A 25,287-nucleotide genomic window follows, 5' to 3' on the forward strand; every position below is an offset into this window, starting at 1 on the left:
TGTCACACGGGGAGAAAGAAGAATGATTATCTAAAAATACATGGGCAGGAGTTACTGGATTCATAATAACCGAGGCAGGATCAAAACCTAGGTCCTCCAACTATAAATCTAGTTCTCTTGCCACTGGATCATACTGCCCTTGGGGAAAATATGCATTCCAAACCACTGTTCCATGAACAAATCTGGAATATATGCACAGAATTGTTTTCCATGTTAGGAGTAGTAGTTGGTGTAGCACAAATGTACCAAATGGATTTGGAATAAGAGGATCTGGGTTTGAAACTTGATTAATGATAATTTACCCTGTGATTTGACCTTTTTGAACCTACACAAAGAAACTTAGGTTTCTCCATCTGCAAAAAGAGACTGAACTAAAAGGATATCTCTGGGTCCTTCCGGCTCTGAAATTCTTTGATCTAAATGCTCAACAAATTCATGTTGGTAATCACCTCAAGCAGGCTTTTGTTTCCCTATGGAAACACTTTAAAAACCATAAAGTGCTATGTAATGTAAACTGTTATTATAGCTCCTTAACATATGATGTTCCTACAACTTAAGAAATTTGCTTTTAAAGTAGCAGTAATGGAACCCTTTGAGATGACTCACTGATAAAGACACAGTGAACTCTGGGTTGTTTGTGTTGCTCCGTTGTTTTTCAATATTGATCTCCATCACAGATAATTTACAAAAATGTGCTTTATTGTACAGATTGAGGACTGTTTGTTGCTGTTAGTCAGTTTTCAGTTGTCTGACTCTTCATGTCCCTATTTGAGGTTTTCTTGGCAAAGATATTGGAGTAGTTTGCCATTCCCTTCTTTGGCACATTTTACAGATGAGGAAACTGAGGCAAACAGGGTGAAGTGACTTGCCCAGGGTCACACAGCTAGGACGTGTCCAAAGTTGGATTTGAACTCAGGTCTTCCTGGCTCCAGGTCCGGCACTCTATCCACTGTACCACGTAGCTACCTGATTGGGGACTACAGACTATGTTATGACCAAACTAAAAACTTGAAGTCTCAGTCAGCATTCAAAAGAATTTTTACTCTTACAGGAATTAGAAACCATCGAAAGGAGAGCAATCCATTCAGTGCTCCATGGGAGCTGCAGCCTTTCAAATTCCCCCTCTTTTCAATAGGCAACCAATTGCCTATTGGTTTGGACCTGCATATGTATGTTAGAATACTTTTCATCCAAGATGTCATTCTAAAAAAGGAAATTGTAGAATGTTGGAGAGGGAGGGAAAGGACCTTAAAGATCATCCAGTTTAGCATTTCGAGGTGACAGGGCCGTTGGCAGTCAGTGGATCTTTGCTTCACATATACTTTCCAGGTTAGGAAGCTACATACAACCTTCAGTGAAACACTGATGTTAGTAACATAAAGTGATGTGCTCAACATGTTTCTTGTCAGCTTCTTGGAAGAGGCCACAGTGGCTCTGGGCACACCAATTTACTACCAATGTTGATACGGATTTTAGGAAGGAGGAAATCTTTCTTTGGGATCCTTCTACTCTGGGCAGAAATAAATGCTTGATATCAGTAACTGTTTCTCATGTAGCAGATATCTTAAGATAGATTAGTTTTATAGGTGTACTCCCCATATTCTCTCATTCCTTTCTTGATTGAATGCTAGAAAACTAGTCATTGTTCCTCTTTGATGGGTTGCGTGTGTTGTTTGCAAGTGCAGCTATCGAAGCCAGCATTTGTTTTAAACTGTGATAGGGCAATAGGAAGATTAGAATTTCTTTCCTTCTTTCTCACAGAACTACTGCATCCTGTTTACTATTTAATACATTTGTTTTGTAGGAAATGCAGCTTGGGCAATGGCCACTTCCAAACCTGATATTCTGATTATACTTTTACAGAAGTTAATGGAGGAAGGAAATGTGTTGTACAAGGTAAGTGGTGTTGTCCCTATTTTCTCTTGGGACTTTTCACTCTGAACTTTGGCTGCTAGCATTTAGTTACTTTAGGTTATTATGTTATGATATGTTAGCTTTCTGTTACCTCTCAAAGCACATGCAACTTGGTATTAGTAGAAATCCCATGAGGTGCTGACTTGGGACCTCATATCCAATATGTTGGAGACTGATTAGGTTTCTTTTCTTTCTACTATTCAGCTTTAAATAAATTTTAAATAATTTTTCTCACTAAAGTGAAAAAGGATTTTCTTCTTAAAAGAAGTTTCAAACTTCATAAATATGAAATGTCAGTCATCTATTTTGAAATGAATGGCAACAAAACTAAATACAAATTCTGTTTCGATAACCAACACTTGTGTCAAAAATGACTATAAGATTATATTCTAGTTTTCTTTAGATCTGACCCCGTATTTAATAATGACTAATTTGTTTTTATCTTTAGCACATATAGTTACCAAAACTGTAAGAACATGTAACAACAACACTTCATTTGTTAGCAGTTGCAGGATATGATAAAAACCTTGATGTTAAAAGTGTCAGATAAAAGCCTAGCATTTACCAAATCAGATCATAGGATTATAGATGTAGAGCTGGAAGGACATGTGCTCTAGCCTCTTCATTTTATAGCTGACTAAACTAAAGCCCAGGCAGCTAAAGTGACTTGCTTAGAATTTGCACTCTGCTCTTCCGTTTTAGAAAACTGCAAAATATTTGGCCTTCACTGTTCCTTTGCCGCCTTTCTTGTTTTCCACAATCTTTGTTGAGTCATTAATCTTTGAATTACTTGTCAGCAGTTCTTCTGAAACCTTAGGATATAGTTCATTTTGGTCTGATGACTTGAACTTGGCAAAGACAGACTATATCTTTACTTTGGATTTCGGCTCTTATTCAGTCTTCTTCCTCCCCCCGCCCCCAACTTTCTAGCCCCAAAATCATTTTGCACTTGCTTACTGTCTCCCCCATTGTATTGTGAACTCCCTGTGGGCAGGGGCTTTCTTTTGTGGTTCTTTGGATACATAGCACAAAGCAAACACTTAATGCTTATTCACTGGCCAGGTCCAAAGTAGAAGTTCCCCAAATGTGTTTCATCTTTTAGAGGATGATAAGTTTAACATTGAGGCAAGTCAAGATAATTTTATCTGCTCAGGTTTTGGTCAGAGAGGGCCCTCTAGCATATATTTCACCAATCCATCCAAGAATAAATATTATGCTAGTCTTATCATTTGAGTAACTGCTAAAATTTTATTATCTCTATAATTATTTACTTGAGATTGTCAAATGATCCCTAGCATTGTTTAACTTCTAGCTATTCAGGAGACTAAATGAAATTAGAAAAAAATTTCCATAAACTATTTGATTTATACACAAATGAACTTGATTTAAAAAAAAATAAAGAATTCAAATTTATCCATAGTTGGAGTCCACTGAGTGGCATTATGCTAGTTATAAGTATTTATTCCACTTCTGACTGGATGAAATTAAAACTAAAATTTGTAAAATGACTTCCTCACTGTTTTTCTGTGAGGTTGTTACTCCTCAGATGTCTATTTGTTTCTTTCTTTAAAAAATCCTTTAAACTCACACAGCCTAACCAGCAGGGTTTCTAACTTAAGGAATCGGTTTGAAATTGAGTTCAGAGTGTGTATTGCTGTGGCTTTGAAGTGGTTTTAATATGGATTTGGGTAGGCAGTTATGTCGCAAGTATCAAGCCAATTTCAACAGGCTGCATCCCTGCTGTGCAATGGAAATGACAGAGCACATAGGTTTCTTTAGCACCGAATATGTGCTGCTGTTCTCATTTTTTTGGCCATTGCTTCTAGTTCCTTTAAAGAAAAAAAATATGCCATGGCAAACATAATCTAGGTTTCGTCTTATCTACAAGACTCTTCTTGTCTTAGGAGTAACATTTTTTTAAACTGGCTGTTTCCAGGGAGTATAATCTCTTAGGATGAGACATTTATAAAAGTGTTCCTCAAAGAAATACAAAGGGAAAATGTTAAAATTTATACTAAATTAATTTTTAAGTTTTTCTCACATATTTCTTATATATTTCTAAAAACATGTCCTGTGTGAATGTGTGAGCCCTGCGTAAGGAGTATGTAACAGGAAGCTAGTGTGACCCTCTAGCTTCCATTTTTAATTTCTGTTGATGACAAATTTGTTTCCCAAGGTTTAATTTTTTTTAAAAATAAACTTTGTCCCCAAACTTGTCAGATAACCTCAAGTGCCTTTAGGTTCTGGGTAATGTGTTAAAAGCAAAACTATTTATATTCCTGTCAGATGCTTAAAATTCCCTTCATTGACTCCTTGTGCTGAAATCTTTCCTTCTGACTGATAGAAAGGGAAGATGAAGGAAGCAGCCCAGCGATACCAATGTGCCTTAAGAAAATTTCCTCGTGAAGGGTTTGGTGAAGACATGAAAGCCTTCAATGAACTGCGGGTTTCTCTCTATCTGAACTTGTCCCGGTGCCGAAGGAAAACAAATGTAAGTTGTGTCTTGTTAAGCCATGGAAAAAATACACATGTGCTGTCTTTAGAAAGTTTAATTCCTGTGATGGGAGCATATGATGAATTGGCTTTTCTTGGCTGACTATATGTCATGATGAGTGTCACCGTTAGAGATTCTTTTCCTTTTCAGATGAGGAACCTGAGCCCCAGGGAGACTCACATGCAGGAGATCATCCAGTTAACTGCAAAAGCTGGGACTAATTGTCCATAACGTTAAAGAGATAGCTTTCCGTTGGGTGTTAATTTTCTCAGTGTCTGAAAATTTCCACTCTTTATTTGCCTTCACATGATCTTAACCTGCTCTTAAGTTTTAAAGGTCTTCCTTTCTGCTTGTTTGTACCTGTCAGGGCAGAGATGTTGTTAATAAATGATATTTCCGTTCTCTTTCCAGCAGTTGCCTTTGAAGTCATCTAAGGAATTAATGTAGGCTTGTGCTTTAATACTTCTGTTTAACTAATGGCCTTTCTATTTCACTATCAGGACTTTGGCATGGCGGAAGAATTTGCTTCCAAGGCTCTGGAGTTGAAACCCAAATCCTATGAAGCTTATTATGCCAGAGCAAGAGCAAAGAGAAATAGCAGGTACTTGATATGCAGGTGGCTGGAGGCTCCTCTTCGACATTGTCCCTAAATGTTTTTTATTTAATTAATAATTAATGATAAATTAATGGATTTCAGTTTCATAAGTATCCTCCATAATGCTTTTCATCACTTTTAATACTCTATCAATAAAGATGAATTTTGTCTGGCCTCTCTGTAGCGATGGTGGTCTTGTATTTGACCAGTTGAGATTTTTGGTGCTCAGGATGTGTCCCAGCGTTTCCAGAATGGACTGACCCCTGTCAGTTAAATAGACCTTTCTGTTATCTAGGAGATAACTGCATGTAAAAGTGAGTGGAGGACTTTTCTCACTGCTGATCCAGCAGAAGGGCCAGTAATAAAAGCACTGAGAACATTTTTATCTAGTGTTGATAGCACATTACATAATTGGTGAAAGGTGTTAAGTCAGGATCACTTACAACTATTCGTTGTTTTTGATGGTCAGGGTGTTCCCTCCATTTGTGTGGAGTTCTTATTCTCTTGTCACTGAGCCCATCTGAAATTCTAGTGGAGTGCTATTTCTAAGACCCACTACAACTTTGCAGTTATCTGCACACAAACATCACGTACTCCAAGAGTTTCCTTCCTCCCTCTCCCACCCCAGTAAGAAATCGTATTTGATAAAATGTATGTCTCACAATTTTAATTTCTCTTTCTTTATTACAAAGGCAGTTTGCGGCTGCTCTGGCTGATTTGCAGGAGGCTGTGAAGCTGTGTCCTAACAACCAAGAAATCAAGAGGCTTCTGAGTCGTGTAGAAGAGGAGTGCAGACAGCTACAAAGAAGCCAGCAGCAGAAGCAACAGTGCCCCACCTTGGCCCCGGCCAATGACTCAGACAATGAGGAGGAGGAGGCCTCAGCTCCGGGACTGGATGATACCTTTCCCACGGAGGAGCCTGAAGAGGAGGAGTCAGGGCAGCCTGGGGACTTGGTTTCAGTACCTATGAGGCCTCAGCCCTCTTCCGCAGTACCTGCTCCATACAGCAGAACCCTTCAGGAAGGGCTGCAGCCCAAAGCAAGACCAGTATCGCCCCAGAATAGGCCAGGAAGCAGTAAGCTCCCAAGGGAGCCAGTTGTTCAGACAGGTTTGATGATGCAGCCTACTAAGCGGGCACAGATTGTGAAAACCAACCAGCACCTGAGTTCTCTTCAGTCTAACCTGAGAACTGGAGTAGGTACTAGTGGTTCTCAGAATCCTCCCCCAAGTCCCATGCCAGGAAGGTCCCCTGTGATTCTACCTAATAGAAGCCAGCATTTAGAGGGGACAGGCTCTTTCACTGCAGGAATCAACTCTGGCCTGTATGGTGACCAGCTGGGCATGAACCAGAATGCACATCTGCAGCGCAGTGAGGGTGGCTCTGCATATCCTTTACCAAGCAAGGTTAAAACTACAGAGAGGCTTCTAGCCCATACTTCCTTAGCTATGGATGTAGCCCCTTCAAGTCAAAGTGTGTCAGTGAATTGTAGTGATATGAGGCATGTAGGTTCTCTGTCTAATTCAGCCTCTAACAGTTCTCCATCTGGCAGCATGAAAATGTCCAATTCAGCCAGCAGTTTAGCTTCAAGTAGCAGTTTTTCAGATGGTTTGAAGGCTCAAGGGGCAGATGCAAGAAATAAGGAGAAGGTGGCTAATAACCAGGTTCAGAGTGGTACGGCTGAGCACAGACCACGCAATACTCCATTCATGGGCATTATGGATAAGACTGCAAGATTCCAACAGCAGGGAAATCCATCCAACCGTACCTGGCACTGCCAGGTGACCGAGGGGTTACTGACAAACCCATCTGCAGCTGGCCTGCAGTCTTCACACTGTGAGCAGCCCTCTGTCAAACTGGCAGGAGGATACAATAACCAAACTAAAATGTGTTCTGCTTCCCCTCTGGGTGGAATTGTCCACAATGGGGCCCAGCTGAAAGAACTTGAGGAAAGCAAGTGCCAAATATCAGCCCATTGTCAAGACAGCCGGAGAGCCAAGAATGTCTCTCATTTGTATCCGGAAAATATCTCAAAACAACAGCCCTCCATTAATAAGGAAACCCATCGGAGTCATATCACTTCAGCAAAACCAAAGCGATCATTCATAGAATCCAATGTATGAGCGTTAAGAGAAATACTGTGTAAAATAGTTCCTGGGGTTAATTACTAGTTGTGGCTGTTTTACCCTAAAAATAAGGGGAGCTTTTTAGTTATGGTTTTTTATGTTGTGGGGCTTACGTGATTGGGTATTGACCATCAGTGGTATATAAATTAAAAAGTAGGATAAACCACTTTAATATGAAGCTAAAAGTCACCATGAACAAGAATGTTAACTGGAATGTCAAGCAGAGCTGGAAAAAATTGACACAAAAATATGGTTAGCTGTGACTGACTGTAAAGTTATAAAATAGGGAGAATTCAAGGAGATAGTGTCTTGTATTCTTTGCTTCTCTTATTAGACTGTTTATAACAATCTCTTTTCTGGGTCTTTGATATGATGAAAATCGCAGTATTTATCTAAAGAAATTCATATTTTTCTCACTCCCATGTGTGAGAAACTCCTAGGTCTGTAAGTAAAAAGCAGTAAATATAAATACATGTGACCCAGGATAGCAGATAAATGCTTTGAATAGGGAGTAATATACTTTATTGATGGTTCAGTAAATCCCTAGTTTAATAAATGACATGATTTAGGAATGACTTCTTAAGTCACTTCAAACTGAGTATGAGGTGGGACTATAAAACAATGTGATTGCTTCTTTCCCCTCTTTTTTAAAGAAACATCCAAATATCTGTTGTGTTCACTAAGGAAGTTGCCTTGAGATGCTATGCATTTATTTCAACAATGTTGTCACTGTTCAGAACCTTCTATGGAACTCTATTTTAGAATTGGCCTTCAGAGCCCACAGCTCTGTCCTCCTTGAAGGCTGATTTTCATTTTTTGAAGGGGAATCATGGCTACTTGTAATGTTTTGGGCAGGGGTAAAGTATTAACTATAAAAGGATGCAGATAGTTCTCTCAGTGTGCAAACTGTGTAAAAGTAGGTCTAGGAGAGTTCCAGAAATGTGAGCAATGGCAGCGTTGTTGGGGTGAAGTCCCAAGGTGACTGCTTTGAAAAATAAAAACTCATTTAAGTTGTTTAAATTCTGTTCAGTTAATAAAATCACTCTACTGTTCAGTCACACTCTCTCTTTGAATATATATATGTATGTATATAAAAAAGGTAGTGAGGTTTTACTTAAACATGTAAATATAATTTTATTTTCAAATAGTTAATCCAGAAAAATACAGCCATAGATTTAAATGCATGTTTTGTTTTTTTTAAGAGCTTCAACCATGCTGATTATTGCACTGAATAATATATTATTATGGCATGTTAACAGTATACCAGTAACCGCACTTTATATAGTTTATATAAACACCTTTAAGGTGCTAACGTCCAAAATTATGTATCATTCATTTGTGGTGATAAGGTACAGGAAAAAGGTGTTTTTATACGAAACATGACGTGTTATTTGAAGGTTTTACCACAACAGTTTGAAAGCATTGGATGTGCATTTGTTTTTATAGGACGGGGTGTGAAATTTATTTTCAAGAGCTGGGGAGAAGAAAATTCTATATTTACAGAAGTGTTTTCAAATTGAATAGTTGTAATGAAGTTCCTGTGAGAGTCTGTTTTGTACAAGTTGGAATACGCCATTGTCATTCTTCAGCATTTGTTCTGTGTGTACAGTGTGTACTTTGTAAAAACAGCTTTACCCATTTTACAAGCTTTCCATGAGTCTGCGTATGATGACTTCGGCTTATTTATTGTTTTCTCTGACCTTTGTATGTCTCATTCTTTTGTTATGTAGTTTGTTTTTGCACAGCTACTGTACTTTTCCATATGGAATAAAGACCATTAATATAGTTTGCTCTGAACTGAACAAAACCCTGGATGTGGAGAGAGCGCACTGTTTGAGCATAACACATACACTGATTTAACTTAGAGCGATCTATGGCTGTCCCAAGGCCTTACAGAAGTTCTAGAAGCCAAACATGGACATTAGGTCTCTGTTCCTCTGAAACACATTTTTCATAGATCAAATCTTTATTTTCACGTTCTAGCTGTGCCAAAAAATCTTAGTGTCTGTTTTGACTGGCAACAGGATGGGTAATACTCCAACTCTCAATCATTTTTGCCAAAACACACAGAAAACTGAGTGTTACTGTCACAGGTTTGCCTTTAGCACATTTATATTACAATATGTTTCATCTTAAAATGTTTGTCTTCATACCAACATGAATTTTAATTTCAGAGTAAAGTATGAACAAGGGTAAATGGCAAGCTGTGCTACTCAAGATACAGTTTTGGTATACACAGGCTTTGAACTTGGTCTTTACATTCATCTAGTCAGTTGTAATACTAAAGTATCTCCGGATCATCTCTTATTTACCCAGGGTGACTTTTTTTAATCCAGCAAATTCCGTAACTTGGTTAAAGAAATTACTTCAGATTGAATTTTAAAGCTCTTTATTGATATAAAGACTCCAGCTGAAGAAAGATGGAGGACTTAATGTTCTGTAGATAGTGGAAAGTTGCCTTAGGCAAGAGAAGCAGCATTTATTAGGCACTTAATGTATGTTAAACACTGTGCTAAGAGCTGGGGAGACAAACTCACTGGGGAAAAACAGTTCCTGTCTACTGGTGGAAGAGAATAAACAAAAAAGAGCAGAAAAGCTGGGAGTGGGGAGGGAGGAAGAAAGTATGCACATAGGCAATGAAGGTTGGCCAGTCTGGGTCCCTTCACAAAATGGAGGCCTCGGGAGGAACTCACCAGTATTCTACTCAGGGAATTCCCTGCTCCTTCATAGATATGTTTTCCTGAGGCACGGTAAGACTCAATTTTCTTTTTATGAGGCCACCTGTGTTGCCTTCAATTGAATAAACCTGTGGTTTTCATTCATTCTTTGCTTAAAAGCACTTGTGGTTCTGCCTGCTCAGATGAGTAAAAGGTTCTATAATTATCATTTTTAGTTTCACTGTCACTTCGAATGACATTTATTCCTATTCCAGATTTCAAATTGTTACATTCTCTTATTAAAACAAATCTAGTCTCTTAAAAAAAACACTACAGGTCCCATGGAAATGCTTTTTTCATTAATGGTTGATTCTTCAGGTAGTGAACAATATATTATAATTTCTTTTGAAAGAAGTGTGATCTATATCTAGTGATATTAAACAAGAGCTGAGAATTATTATATTAGTAGAATGCTGGAATGCAAAAGTAGCAGTATGTAATTATATGTGCATTTAACCTGTTGTAAATGAGATTTTTTTTCTGAATAGGAATTTTTCCCCCCACTAAATTCACAAAATAGGAGCTATCATATTTTTATAAGCATATTTTATAAGTGATCTGCTTTCTATAATTTCAGAAGACTTCTGTGGGAAGATTTTGCTTTCCTTAGGTTATTCTTTCTGTGGATGGATATCATTTGGTTGTTTCAGTGTTTTTTGTTAGCTCATAATTTAGATGTACATCAAAGGCTTCCAGAACTTAAAACAACGGTTGGTTTTAATTTGTTTCTTCTTTCTGAAATGAGGTTTATCTTACATAGAAGATGGATGGATTCAGAGGAATGTGGTCTTTTTCTTTTTGGTACACTGACATAGAACTTCATCACAGTCAACATACATAAGTTGTATGTTTATTTACATGCTGCTATTCTCATTTTACAGATGAGGAAACCTGGTCTAGAGAGACTGTGATTTCCCTACAATCTTTCAGCTGGCAAATGCTAAAACCAGAACTAGAATCACATCTATCTTTATGTTATACCATCTATTTATTTATATAGCACATTATCGCCAGAGTCAGTGGTGGCCACTAAGGCTAACTCTCATTGGAAATATGAAAGCCACTCAAGTTAATCAAGAAATCATAAAGCTCCTTTAGAATTAAAAAAAATCTTACACACAAATCTAACTTCTTTGAACCAAGAATTCCCTACTGGGGCAGGTCTTCTCTAAGTGAGGAGACCAAACTATCAGGCTGTCATGTAGAAAAGTTCTTTGCCCACAAGCTTGGAGTCTGTTGAGAGGAATTTGTGGGAAAAGAAGATAAAATACCAATTTTAAATATTATAATGTCCTTGTAAACTCTTAAAAGGAAGGTATTGTGACATGCTTTGTACTTTCTCCAAAGTGTGCTTTAGCAGTTTTTTCAATATGACTTAATTTTTGTAGAAACTTGATAATTAGCTTTCCCAAATGTTCCCTATATTTTCAGTGACAGATCACAGATTTTAATATAATTACTTGCTATATTTATCAAAAGTAATAGAGTCTCCCTAAATTCTTAGGTAGGGTGTCGGCCTACCTGTGAAGTCCCTTTCAAATCTGAGATTCTGTGAAATTGTGCGCACGCATACACACACAAAGGACTGTCTGACATTTAATTTAGAGTATTATTTTTTTCATTGGAAAGGGCAGTTCAATGAATATATGTTAGATGCTCAAAATGGGCCACCAGTGCAACAATGAAGATTTCTTTAGAGTGATATTTGTTGTAACAATATTTGATGCAAATACCTACCAAGGAACCAACTTGGCTATCGCTACTGTTGCTGATATATTTAACGTTAAAAGACATGTTATCTAATGTCAAAAGAAACTGGTATAAGATGCCAACATAAATGAGGTTAGATTACAGAATTTAATGCACAATGTTTTAAAGACAAAATGTAGAAACTTCCTGTTTGGATATAACTTTTTGAGTTCATATATGTTTTCTTTTAAAGCTATTACAAATTTACCTCATTGGAATTAGTAAGTATCTAAGTAAGGACATCTAAACAGTTTCATTTCTGATGAGTCTCTAGCCAGCGATCAATGGCCATTTTCAGAGTCCTATTTGGTGTCAGTACCAGTGATGGAAGAACCAGATTAGTCATAGGACTTGTACGCTTCTTTTTGCTGATCCAACTTTCTATTGCTTCCTTTTCATAGGAATATCCATCTATAAGAAAAATAAGGAAATTCTGTCAGTTGACCAAAACAAAGAAAAACAAACTTCATTCCTACAATGATTCGAGTTGTAAAATCTACGAATGACGCCAGTTGTCTTAATATTGTGATTCAGTAGGTACTTGAAAGACTCTTGTACTGTTTTCTCCCCAGCTAGCCTAAAAGAAAACTAAGGCATCAACCAAGGATTACGAAAATTAGAGCCATTATAATTTTAGCTCAAATTTGTTTACCAGATAGGTTGTTGCAGTGTTAGCAAGCTAAGAGCAAGATCCTGTGGGAACAATTAGTTTTGAGATGGAAAAGAAAGTAGAAAGGAATCCAGTGCTGCTGCTGTTGAAGGTACTCTTGGATGGGGTAATGGGAGGAGGGGTTGCAAGGTAGGGATGGTTAAGGAATTTGGAAACTCAGGAAGTAAAAGGACTTTGGATTCTTGGGTGTAGTCCATGGTAAAGTACTGACAATTTTTTCTAGGGCTCCCTTGCCCAGAACTCAGTGGTCAAATGAATCCATCGTAGCCTTTATGTGAATAGTAAAAACACTTTCTTTCAATGGCAAGTGATTTTTTAAAAATTTCAATAAGAATAACCATTAAATAAGTAGTGTGGTGGGCTCTTCTTGGGGGTGAAGACACCTGTCCTTGGTGCTTGTGATTGGTTTTCTATGTCCATTTAGGTGTCACTTATGCCAAAACATGAGTGGGGTAGGCAGAGGAAAAGTACCATCTAAAAAATTCAATTAGGAAAAAACTATATAAACATGTAATTAAAACAAACAAACATGACAAAAAGGAAAAAGAGACAGCTTTGGATCAGAGAAAACCTGAGTTTTAAGTCTTATCGTGACATACAAACTAGTTTGTCTCACCTTGGGCAAGTCACTTGATCTCTGCAGATTAGGTGATCCATCTATTTTTCTGTAAAACATAGGTTCTTACCTTTTGTGTGTGTCATGGATGTCTCTGGTAGTATGTTGAAATCCATGGACACATTCTCAGAATGTTTAAAAACAATGTACAAAATCCACTGAATGACAAAGGAAACCATTTATACTGAAATATAGTTATCAAAATGTTTTTTAAAATGTGAGTCTAACAGCTACATTAATTTCGAAGTAGTGATGAAGAGTGTAAATGATACTTCATGGTATCTCTAATACTGAAAAAAATGTTTCTACTGGAAACAACAGGTATTTTTAATACTATTATAATTTGTTGCTAAATTTGTTAGGGGTTAGTGAAAAAATAAATTCAACTTTTTTCCTTTGCCAAATTCAAAGAACCCATGAAATATATTGATAGATCTCAGATTAAGAACACCTATTCTAAAACATGCATTTGAAATGCCTTTTTTTTTTTTTTTTTTAAAACAAACTCTACTCCTAGACTGTACAGCTTGCCTGAGGAGTCCCTTACTGTTCCATGCTATCTGTGCTCTTTTCCCCATCTGTTTCCAGGAACTTCACAATATAAATTTGAATGTTAACACCATCTTCTTTTCTACAGTACAATTTCATGCACTTCTATTTCTGTCATGCATTGCTAGTATTTTAACACAGAAACCTTTGTCTCTTGTTGTGGGGGTTCCTTCCATGTCCGTTTCACAATTCTGGGGAAAGCACATTTTTAAAATAAAACAATAATCCTGCATTTTGATCAAACAATATTAGTGTATGCCGACTAGACGCCTATATGTATGTGAATAACAAAGTAAAGGTTCCTTTAATCTTAACATAATCTTAATATATGGTATGGATCTTTGAAGTTTTAGGTGTTAATCTACTTCCCTATTAATGAAAAGAATATATTCTGAGGATACTTTTCTTTTTCAGAAATTTGACAGTAAGATGGAAAAACATCATTAAAATAGCATTAATACAAAGGATATAAAATTTCATTTTCTACATCAACAGAGTAGTAAATTCACTGATGTGGATATTTCCTCCACTAATAGAGATCCAAAACTGTGCTATGACTTACAATATTGTCTTCAACAATTGCTGTAGTTAAAATATGCTTCACCTTCTAACCTACATATTGAGAAGTTATGTATGTATTTGGGTATCTTAGGGCAGATTGATGGCATGGCTATCTGACCTAGATGGGACAGGGAAGAGGGTGAATGGAATGGGGGGAGGGGGGAGAGGAAGCCTGAAGGAAAGGGAATCTATTGTATGTAATTAAATAACAGGTCCAGAATAAGACAATGAAAAAAAGGCACTCAAGACTCTTGTGAGAGGCAGAGTCTAACAAATATAAGAGAACAAGAAAAATTAGCAGAACAGAATCCAAATTTTCTTTTAAAAGGATTTAACCCCTTATTTTATATGTCAAAATGAACGAACTTGAAGATAAAATAAGCAGAGGTAACTTAAGGATCATAGGTGTTCTGGAAGAACATGAAAAAAAATCAAAGAATCTGAATATGATTCTGCAAGAAACAATATGAGAAAATTGTCTAGGACTTTTGAATACCAACAATAAAGCATTACTTGACCAAACCAAAAACCTTGCTAGACTCTTCAAGGAAGTGGTTAAATTTCACAATTTCAGTTAAAAAGAATATGTTTACAAGTATCTAGGAGGGAAAACCCCTTCAAATATAAAGGAAAACTAGAGGTGGAATCAAGACGGCAAAGGAAGGCAGAAACTCTTGAACTCCCAAATTCACCTCTAAATAATTACAAAATGATACCTAAAAATGAATTCTGGAGCAGCAGAACCAACGAAAGGACAGGGTGAAACAATTTTCCAGCCCAAGACAACAGGTAACACACACCAGTGCAGGCAGTGTTCTGGTAAGCTAGCGGCAGGCTGGGTCCCAGAAAGCCTATGGTGAGGTTGCAAGTACAGGTGCAGGTTAGCTATGAAACTCCAGGGCCCTGGCATGGCAGGACAGCCAAGAGGCCAAGCTCTCCCAGTGTAGCAGGCTACTGGCAAGGTCCTGGTCTTACTCTCCAGACACAAGAAGCTTGGGACAGTGCTCCCCTCCCCCTTAGGAGCAGAGCCCGAATTTAAAAGTCATGAAATAGACTGGAAAAAAAAAATGAGCAAAAAAAAAAAGTAGCCACAGAAAAGTTACTAACTATGCTCACAGGGAATACCAAAACACAAACTCAGAAGAGGATAACAATCTCCATATCCCTACATGAAAAATGTGAATTAGTCTCAGACCCAAAAAGAATTCCTGGAAGACCTCAAAAAGGATTTTAAAAATCAAGAGAGGTAGAAGAAAAACTGGGAAAAGAAATGAAAATGTTATAAGAAAATCATAAAAAAAATAGTCAACAGCTTGGAAGCACAAAAAATAGAAAAAAAGATGCACAAAAATTCACTGAAGAAAACAACTTCTTAAAAAGTAAAACTAGCCAAATTGAAAAGGAGATACAAAAGTTCACTGAAGAAAATAATTCCTTAAAAATTAGCATTGGGGAAGTGGAAGCTAATGAGTCAATAAGACATGAAGAAACAATAACACAAAATCAAAGGAATGAAAAATAGAAAATGTGAAATATTTCACTGGAAAAAATGACCTGGAAAATAGATTAAGAAGAGATAATTTAAGAATTACTAGACTATCTGAAAGCCATGATCAAAAAAAGAGCCTAGATACCCTATTTCAAGAAGTTACCAAGGAAACTGATATTCTAGAACCAGAGGATGAAATAGAAATTGAAAGACTCCACCTCCTAAAAGAGATTCCAAAATGTAAACTCCCAGGAATATTCTAGCCAAATTCCAGAACAGGTCAAGGAAAAAATGCTGCAAGCTGACAAAGAATTCAAATATCATGGAGCCACAGTCAGGATTACACAGAATTTTGCTGTTTCTACACTAATTTATATTAGTGTGATACTCCAGAAGGCTAAGGAGGTAGGATTACAATCAAGAATCACCTATCTAGTGAAACTGAGTATAATCCTTCAGGGGAAAAGATGGATATTCAGTGACATAGAGGACTTTCACACATTGCTGATGCTGAAAAGAAAATTTTATTTCCAAACAGAAGATTCAAGAGAAGCACAAAAAGGTAAAGAAGAGAAAACATAAAAGGATTCAATAAGGTTATACACTGTCTATATCCCTACACAAGATGATGATACTTGGAATTCTTTATCATGGTTAGGGCAGTTAAAAGGAGTATTCACAGACAGAGGGTACTGGTATAAGTTGACTTTGATGGCATGATTAAAAAAAATTAAGGGGTAAGAAAGAGAAAAGGGAAGGGAGAGGTAGAATGGGGTAAATAATTTTACATGAAGAGGTGCAAAAGACATTACAGTGGAGGGAAAGTTGCAGGGGGGCATCATTTGAACCTTACTCTCATCAGAATTGACTCAAACGGAATAACAGACACTCAGTTGGACACAGAAATCTATTTTAACCTACAGGGAAGCAGGAGAGAGAGGACTGACAGAAGGAAAGATGGATTGGGGGAGGCAGTGGTTAGAAGCAAAACACAGGTGAAGAGGGACAGGATGATGGGGTGGGGAGGAGAGAGAGAACACAAGATGGAAGAAAAAACAATTATCATAACTGAATGTGAAAAACTCATCCATAAAATGAAAGCAGATAAAAATGGATTAAAAAGTAGTATCCTACAATACACTTTTAGGAGAAACACATTTGAAGCAGAGACACACAGTAAGCAGAATCTTATGCTTCAAGCTGAAGTTAAAAAAAAAAAAAGCCAGGGTAGCAATTACAATCTTATGGAAAAAAAAAAGCAAAAACGGACCTAATTAAAAAGATAAGTATGATCTTACTAAAAGGTATCACAGACAATGAAGTAATTTCAATACTAAATATATATATATATGCACCAAATGGCAGAGCATCCAAATTTTTAAAGAAGTTAAAATGAGTTAAAAAAGGAAATAGTAAAACTATACTAGTGAGGGACCTCAACTTTCTCCTCTCAGAACTACATACACCAAACCACAAAAAAAAGGGAAAGAAATAAGGGAGGTAAATAGAATTTTAGAAGAGTTAGTTATGATGGATCTGGAGAAAACTGAATGAGGATAAAAAGGAAAACACTTTTGTTCTCAGTAATACACAACATCTACACAAAAAATGACCATGTAATCAGGCATAAATCTCACAATCAAATATAGATAGGCAGAAATATTAAATCTTTTTTCAGATCATAAAATAAACAGCCATGTAAAGATGTATTAGAAATTAATTGGGAACTAAAAAAAACAGCCTAATTCTAAAGAAGCTGAGTCAAAGAACAAAGCCTAGAAATAATAATTTCATTAATGAGAATGACAATGAGACAACATACCAAAATTTATATAATACAGCCAAAGCAGTACTTAGGGGAGAATTTATATCTAAATATTTACTAAATTTATCTAAATAAAGAGCAGATAAATGAATTGGGCATGCATTTAAAAAAACCAGAAAAAGAACAAATAAAAACCGCTCCCAATTAAATGCCAAATTGGAAATTCTAAAAAAAATCAAAGAGATTAATAAAACTGAAAGTAAAGTAAATCATTGGACTATATAAATAAACTGAGATCTGGTTTTGTGGGGGGAGGGGGGGAACCAACCAAATTACCAGTATCAAAAATTAAAAGGGTGAGTTCACCACCAATGAAAAGGCAATTAAAGCAATTATTAGGAGCTGTTTTGACCAATTATGCGCCAATAAATATAACCATCTAAGTAAACTGGATGAATATTTACAAAAATATAAATTGTCCAAATTAATAGAAGAGGAAATAAAATACTTAAGTAACCCCATCTTTCAGAAAGAAATTTTAAAAGCCATCAATAAAGTCCCTAAGAAAAAAATTCTCAGGACAAGATGGATTCACAAGTGCATTCTAACAAACATTTGAAGAACAATTCTAATATTATGTAAACTATTTGGAAAAATCAGGTGAAGAAGTCCTACCAAAATCTGTTTATGACAAAAATATAATGCTGATACCTAAACCAGGAATAACCAAAACAGAAAAAGAAAACTAGACCAATTTTCCTAATGAATATCAATGCAAAAACTGCAAATAAAATACTAGCAAGGATATTAGAGCAATATATCACAAGGATCATATACTATGACCAGGTGGGATTTATACCAGGAATGCAGGATTGGTTCAATACTAGGAAAAATCTATCAGCATGACTGACCATATCAATAACAAAACCAACACAAATCATATGATTATCTCAATAGATGCAGAAAAGGCCTTTGACAAAATATAATACTCATTGCTATTAAAAATATTAGGGAGTACAGGAATAAAGGGCATTCCTTAAAATGATTAGTTATCTATGTAGAATCATCAGCAAGCATTATTTATATGTGGATAAGCTAAAAGTCTTTCCACTAAGATGAAGGGTGAAGCCAGGATGCCCCTTATCACCATTATTATTCAGTATTGTGCTACAAAAATTAGCTATGGTTCAGACCCCTTCAACCTCCGCCGCTGCTAGCTCCTCTGCCACCAGCTCTCGGGCCAGTGGCTCATGGCTCCTCCAACCGGGCAGGAGGTGGCTGAATAGGGGCAGAGGTTGGGGGAGGAAGGCATTGTAGCTGGCAAATTTCCTTACAACCAAACGAGACAGAGAGTATAATAAACGCAAAATGGGTAATTTTGATTATATTAAATCATAAAAGTTTTATACGAACAAAACTAATGCAACCAAGGTTTAGAAAGAAAGAATACTGGGAAAAAAATTTTTTTTTACAGCGTCTCTGTTAAAGGTCTCATTATTTTTAAGTTTCATTTATTTGTTTTCTGTTTTCAACAATCAGAAATTTTCTCCTCCTCTCTCCCAGAAGTTGCATGCAATCTTATATGAGTTCTACACATATATTCTTATTAAACACATATTCACATTCATCAAGTTGGATAGAAGAATTAAAATGAATGGGAGAAACCATGAGAAAAAACAAAACATACATAACACAGGAGAAAACAGTCTGCTTCATTCTGCATTCTGATTCCATAGTTCTTTCTCTGGATGTGGATGGCATTTTGCCTCAAGTTCTTTGGGAGTATTTTAAGTCCCTACATTGCTGTGAAGGGCTAAATCTATCAGAAACAGCCCTTGCTCACCATGACTGTTACTGTGCACAATTTTCTCCTGGTTCTGCTCCTTTTGCTCAGCATCAGATCATATAAGTCTTTCCAGGTCTCTCTGAAGTCTTCCTGTTCATCATTTCTTATAGCACCATAGTATTCCATTACATTCATATAACACAACTTGTTCAGCCATTCCCCAATTAATGGGCATCCCCTTGATTTCCAATTCTTGGTCACCACAAAGAGAGCTGCTATAAATATTTTTGTACATGTGGGACCTTTTCTCATTTTTACGATCTCTTTTTGGATACTTGTATTCTTGTAAATTTGACTCAGTTCTCTTAAAGGCCTCATTTCTGAAATAAATTAGAGACCTGCGTCAAATTTGTAAAAATACAAGTCATTTCCCAGTTGATCAATGGTCAAAGGATATGACCAGGCAGTTTTCAGATGAAGAAATCAAAGATATCTATTGTCAAACAAAAAAATGCTCTAAATCACTATTGATTAAAGAAATGCAAATTAAAATAACTCTGAGGAACCACCTTATTCCTATCAGATTGATTAATATGACAGAAAAGCAAAATGGTAAATGTTGGAGGGGATGTGGAAAAATTGGGACGGTAATGCATCACTGGAGTCGTGATTGATCCAACCTTTGTGGAGAGCAACTGAACACTATGACCAAAGGCGTATAAAAATGCATACTCTGTGACCCAGCAATACCACTACTAATTCTGTATCCAAAAGAGAATTTTTAAAAGGGAGAGAAGGGAAGGACTTATATGAACAAAGAATTGGAAATTGCGGGGATGTCCATGAACTGGGGAATGACTGAACAAGTTGTATATGACTGTGATGGAGTACTACTGTTCTATAGGAAATGACAAGGAAATGATGAGTTTTCCCAGAAAAACCTGGATAGACTTGCAAGAATTGATACAAAGTGAAGTGAGCAGAACCAAGACAACATTGTACACAGTAACAGCAACACTGTATAATAACCAACTGTGAATGACTTAGCTATTCTCGGCAATAAAATGATCCAAGGCAATTCCAAAGGGCTCATGATGAAAAATGTTTTTCACCTCCAGAGAAAGAACTGATGGAGTCTAAATGCAGACTGAAACATACCATTTTTCACTTCATTATTTTTGTGAGGTTTTCTTGTCTGTGTTTTCTTCCACAACATGACTAATACGGAAATAGTTTTGCATGATTTCACATATCTATTCTATATCAAATTGCTTATCTCACAGAGGGCAGAAGGGAAGAAAGGGAAGGTGAGAATTTGAAACTCAAAATTTTTAAAAATGAATGTTAAAATTGTTTTTACATGTGTGAAAAATATAAAATATTATTGTAGTAGGATAAAAGAAACAAATATAAAGGAAAACCAATTTGAAATATCCAGGATTGTTCTATAAGGATGAAAAATCTGAGAATTGAAAAGTGTACTGTACAAAGCAAAAGAGCTCAAGTTAAAACCTAAAATCATATTGGTTGTGCATTCATTCTTTTCATTTTTGATACCAGTAATTTAATTTTCTTTCTTACCGAGTCAGCTAATGGCTAATCCATTTAATTTTATTTTTTTCATAAAATCGGCTCCTAGTTTTATTTATTAAAAGTTTTTTTAAACTTTAAATTTTATTAATGTCTCATTTGATTTTCAGGATTTCTAATTCTGTATTTAACTGAGAAATTTAAATCTGTTGCAGGTATATTTAAAATTTTCACGTTCACTGTCGATTTGCCCTTTTTCTCTTTTACTGAGCTAAATGTTTAGAGAGATAAAATTTCTCCTACATACTACTTTGCCTGCATTTTACAGATTTTGGTATGTTGTTTCATTTTTTGTTATTATCTTTAATGAACGAACTTAGGACTTCTATGACTTATTCTTTGGAGGAAAATAAACCTAGCAATAATGGCCTTAAATGTAAACTGATTAAACAATTCAGTAAAATGAAAATAAAAGAATAGATAAAACAAAAAACACTTAAGAAAGGCACACAGAATAAAAACTAGATATAGGGATGTAGCTAAAGCAACCTCAGAGTAAAAATTATCTTTCTGGAGATATATATTAACAAATCAGAAAGGAGAAGAATTAGGTGCTAACAATGTGCTAGGCAACATGCTTAAACACTTTACAAATATCTCATCATTTGAAGTAGAAAACAAACGGTACACAATTAAAAAAAAAAGCCAACAAGTAAGAAATCAAGTAATCACAAAACACTTGAAAACCAGATTAAATCAGAAAATCAGGGAGAAAAAAAAAATCAATTTACCAGCAAGCATCTATTAACTGCTTACTAATTAAGTCATTGCTGGCAAGATTTTTGCCAGAGTCCTCCTTAATAGACAGATCCTTCACCTGGAAGATGGCCACCTATCTGAGAGCCACTGTGGCTTCAGAAAGGGCAGAGGAACAGTCAATATGGTGTTTGCTTCCTGACAACTCCAGGAGAAATGCCAGGAGCAGAACAGAGGTCTGTACACAACATTTGCAGATCTGACCAAGGCCTCTGACGCTGTTAGTCATGAGGGTTTATGGAAAATTATGTCAAAACTTGATTGCCCAGAGAAGTTCATCAGTGTTGTATGTCAATTTACTGACGGTATGCTTGCTTGGGTTCTAAATAATGGACAAGGCTCTTATGCCTTCCCAGTCACCAACGGAGTAAAAGAAAGCTGCGTGCTTGCTCCCATGGTTTTTAGTATGATGTTTTCAACCATGTTGTCAAATGCTTTCAATGAACATGGTATCAAGGTCAGCAACCAAACTGATAGTAAATTCTTCAATTTGAAAAGGCTACAAGCCAAGACCAATGTAGAGGGAGTGTTGGTGCGTGATTTTGTTTGCGGATGATTGTGCACTCAATGCAGCCTCTGAAGCTGAAATGTGACAAAGTATGGATTGATTCTCTACTGCCTGTACTAATTTTGGCCTAACACCAAGAAAAATGGAGGAGTTTTGAATGCTGTGGATAAATAAGTTCACTTACCTTGGTAGTGTACTTTCCAGAGATGTACACATTGACACATGCATTGCCAGAGCCAGTTCAGTGTTTGGGAGGCTCAGAGGGAAAGTATGAGAGAGAAGAGGTATTAGACTGAGTACCAAACTGAAGGTCTAAGAGCCTTTGTGCTGACCTCATTGTTGTATGCTTGTGAAACCTGGACAGTCTACCAGTGTCATGCCAGGAAACTGAACTGCTTCCATTTGAATTGTCTTAGAAAGATTCTGAAGATTACCTGGCAGGATAAGGTACCAGACACTTAGGTCCTTACTTGAACTAAACTGCCAAGCATTCAAACTCTGCTTCAAAGATTGCAACCCTGATGGGCTGGCCATGGTGTTTGAATGCAAAATGTATACTTGCCAAAAATACTATTTTATGGAGAATTCACACAGGACAAACGATCACATGGTGGTCAGAAGATATGATTCAAAAACACTCTCAATGTTTCTCTCAAGAACTCTGGAAACGACTGTGTGACATGGGAGACATTGGCACAGGACTGCTCAGCATGGCATGCCCACATCAGAGAAGATGCTGTGCTCTATGAGCAAAGCAGAACTGAAACACCTCAAAGGAAACACAGAATGTGCAAAAATTAACTATTTGTGCCTGATCTGTGGAAGAGCATTTTGAGTTCGTATTGGTCTGATCAGCCACTATTGGACACATTGAAACTTGACTTTATCATGGTGATGTCATTTTGGGCCTCTTTGAAAACAAAGAACAACCATTTGCTAGGTTCTATGCTGAGGCAACAAAGGGAAAAATCTAGAAACAGTTTCTGCTCAAAGGAGTTTATATTTCAGAGATGGAAGAGTATATGTACAAATTAGTATATTAAGATACATAAAGAATAGATCAAAAGTAATCACAAAGAGGAGGGAACTAGCTGGAAGGATTGGAAAGGGCTCCTGCAAAAGATGGCATTTGAACCAAATCTTGAGGGAAGCTGGAGATTCTAGGAAAAGGAGGCAAGGAGAGAAAGCATTACAGTTATGGGAACACCCAGTATAAAGGCACGTAGATGGGAGATGGAACATTGTAAGGAATAACACTACAGCTAGACAAGAGAGTTTGCTGAGGGAAGCAAGGTATAAGAAGACTGGAAAGATAAGGAGTCAGGTTGTGAAGAGGTAATAACAGCATGCTGAGTTTAATGCATAAGTAAATGTCATGCTTAGGCCTACTCTTTAAGAAAACTATTTTAGAAGCTAGGTGAAGGATGAATAGAGTGGGGAGTGACTTGAAGAATGGAAATTAATGAAAAGTCTCTTGATAAGAGTCTAGGTGAGAGGTGATGAGGGTCTGACATAGGATGGTGGTTGTAGAAGTGGAGAGAGGGGTAAGTATATCAGAGATGTAATGGAGGTAGAAATTAGCTGAGGTAAAGTGAATGAATGGATCATAGGAGCTGAGTAGATTAAGAAATTAGAAGTTAGAGAATTAGAGGGAACATCAATTTGTATACTGGAGTTCTCTAATTTAAGGGGGAAGAGTTGGAATGGAGAGGATGACTGAGTTGCACTAAATTTATTAGGAAGAGGGAATGTCTTCCATGTCAGTATGGTTCCCAGGATCTAGAATAGGTGACAAAAAGATGAAAGAAAAAAGGAAAAGACAATAGAAATGACAAAATTATGCTAGTTCTTTGAAAAAAAAATTAAAAGTTAATAGACCTTTAGCTATCCTGAACAAAAAAAGGAGAAAAACCAAACTGCCAAAATAAAAAATAATGAAGATAAACTCTAAACAATAACCAGAACCTACTATTCACAATTACATACTAGCAAAACATGATTTAAGAGGATTACCTATAAAAATTAAAAGCACACAAATTAGCAGAACATAAAAAATCTTTTCCTACTCTTATAAAATGAAATCAAACAAATCATAAAGGAAAAAACAAAGAAAAACAACTCCTGATCTGAGTGGATTTACAGGTAAATTCTATCAAATATTTAAAGGGCAATTAATATCAGTTATATAAATTCTCACATTTATTTTCTTAAAAGTACCAAACTCCTTTTATGAAACAAATATAATCGGCATGCCTAAGCCATGGAGGGCTAAAGCAAAGAAAGAAATATAGCCCACCATCACTATTTTATGAAAAATTTAAAATCTCAGCAAGAAGACTATAGCAATACGTTTGCATTTTATATATACAAATGTGTACCCATATATAAAGAATATGTTTGTATGTATATATGTATGTGTGTATATATATCTATATGTACATATGTATCTATATATAAAAATTATGACCAAGGTGTTTTTATATTTGGAATAAAAGCATGGTTCAATATTAGGAAAAAATACAATACTATTAAAAACAGAAACACCCAAACTACATTATCATTAGAGGCAAAAAATCCCCCCCCCAAATCTTTGATAAAGTACAACAGTAATTTATATTAAAAAACTGAAAACATAGGCATAGGACTATTTTAACATGGTAAAAAGCATCTACTGAAAACCTTAAGTATTATTTGTAGTTGTGAAACACTTGAAACTTTCCCAGTAAATACAGGAGGAAAGCAAGGATTTGCAATACTATTACTTGACACAGGTCTAAGTAGCAGTAAGCACCCCAAAATACAGAGGGGGGCCTGCTATCACAGGCTCTTAGATCTGCACTCATAAGATGCTCTTTCATCCCCCTCCCCAAATTCTCGACTCTTTACTTATATTATTTTAGTTATGGCATACTCTTTCAGGGCTATAGTTCAGTCATGAGTCTCTTATCTAACCAAATCTCAGTTACGTATGAGATAAGATTTGCCTCCATGAATTAGGATTTTTACTTCATCTTGTTAGTTATACTTAATCCATGGCCTCAAATGTCCACATGTAAATGGATATAAATACAAGTCAACAAGATAGCCAACCCCTGACCAAAAAAAGGTTACATTTTAATAGGTGAAGATAACACACTAGGTTGCTAGTAAGGCTGGGAAAGAAGAGGTGAGAATACTAGAATAGTGAGGAGACTATAGGAAATGACACAAAGGCCTAATTCCTAGGAAAGTCAAAAGGCACACTTATCAGAGTTGGAAGATCTCTAAGGGCAGAGTCCAACTTTCCAGTGGGATGGAGATATGGTCAAATAATTATGTCATGGCAGTAGAAGGGTTTAGTAATTCATCTCTCATAACAGACATGAGTTCTTGTACCAAATAACTCCCTAATTTGTCCTACTATC

General features: G+C 36.3%; 2 protein-coding genes across 10 annotated transcripts in view; one reads left to right on the forward strand and one right to left on the reverse strand.

Moving 5' to 3' along the window:
- TANC1 (tetratricopeptide repeat, ankyrin repeat and coiled-coil containing 1) overlaps positions 1–8,912 on the forward strand; it is a 259,324-nt gene extending 250,412 nt beyond the window's left edge. For all 4 annotated transcript variants that reach the window (XM_072612108.1, XM_072612110.1, XM_072612111.1 and 1 more), the window contains 4 exons: positions 1,805–1,896; positions 4,259–4,405; positions 4,909–5,009; positions 5,696–8,912. In XM_072612108.1, the coding sequence (XP_072468209.1) occupies positions 1,805–1,896; positions 4,259–4,405; positions 4,909–5,009; positions 5,696–7,124 (1,769 nt within the window). In that variant the 3' untranslated portion in view covers positions 7,125–8,912. The remainder of the gene's footprint in view (positions 1–1,804; positions 1,897–4,258; positions 4,406–4,908; positions 5,010–5,695) is intronic.
- Positions 8,913–11,427: 2,515 nt separating this feature from the next.
- WDSUB1 (WD repeat, sterile alpha motif and U-box domain containing 1) overlaps positions 11,428–25,287 on the reverse strand; it is a 73,304-nt gene continuing 59,444 nt past the window's right edge. For all 6 annotated transcript variants that reach the window (XM_072612117.1, XM_072612116.1, XM_072612114.1 and 3 more), the window contains one exon: positions 11,428–12,004. In XM_072612117.1, the coding sequence (XP_072468218.1) occupies positions 11,847–12,004 (158 nt within the window). In that variant the 3' untranslated portion in view covers positions 11,428–11,846. The remainder of the gene's footprint in view (positions 12,005–25,287) is intronic.

Source organism: Notamacropus eugenii, chromosome 5 (genome assembly GCF_028372415.1).
Source record: "Notamacropus eugenii isolate mMacEug1 chromosome 5, mMacEug1.pri_v2, whole genome shotgun sequence".
NCBI classification, from domain to species: domain Eukaryota; kingdom Metazoa; phylum Chordata; class Mammalia; order Diprotodontia; family Macropodidae; genus Notamacropus; species Notamacropus eugenii.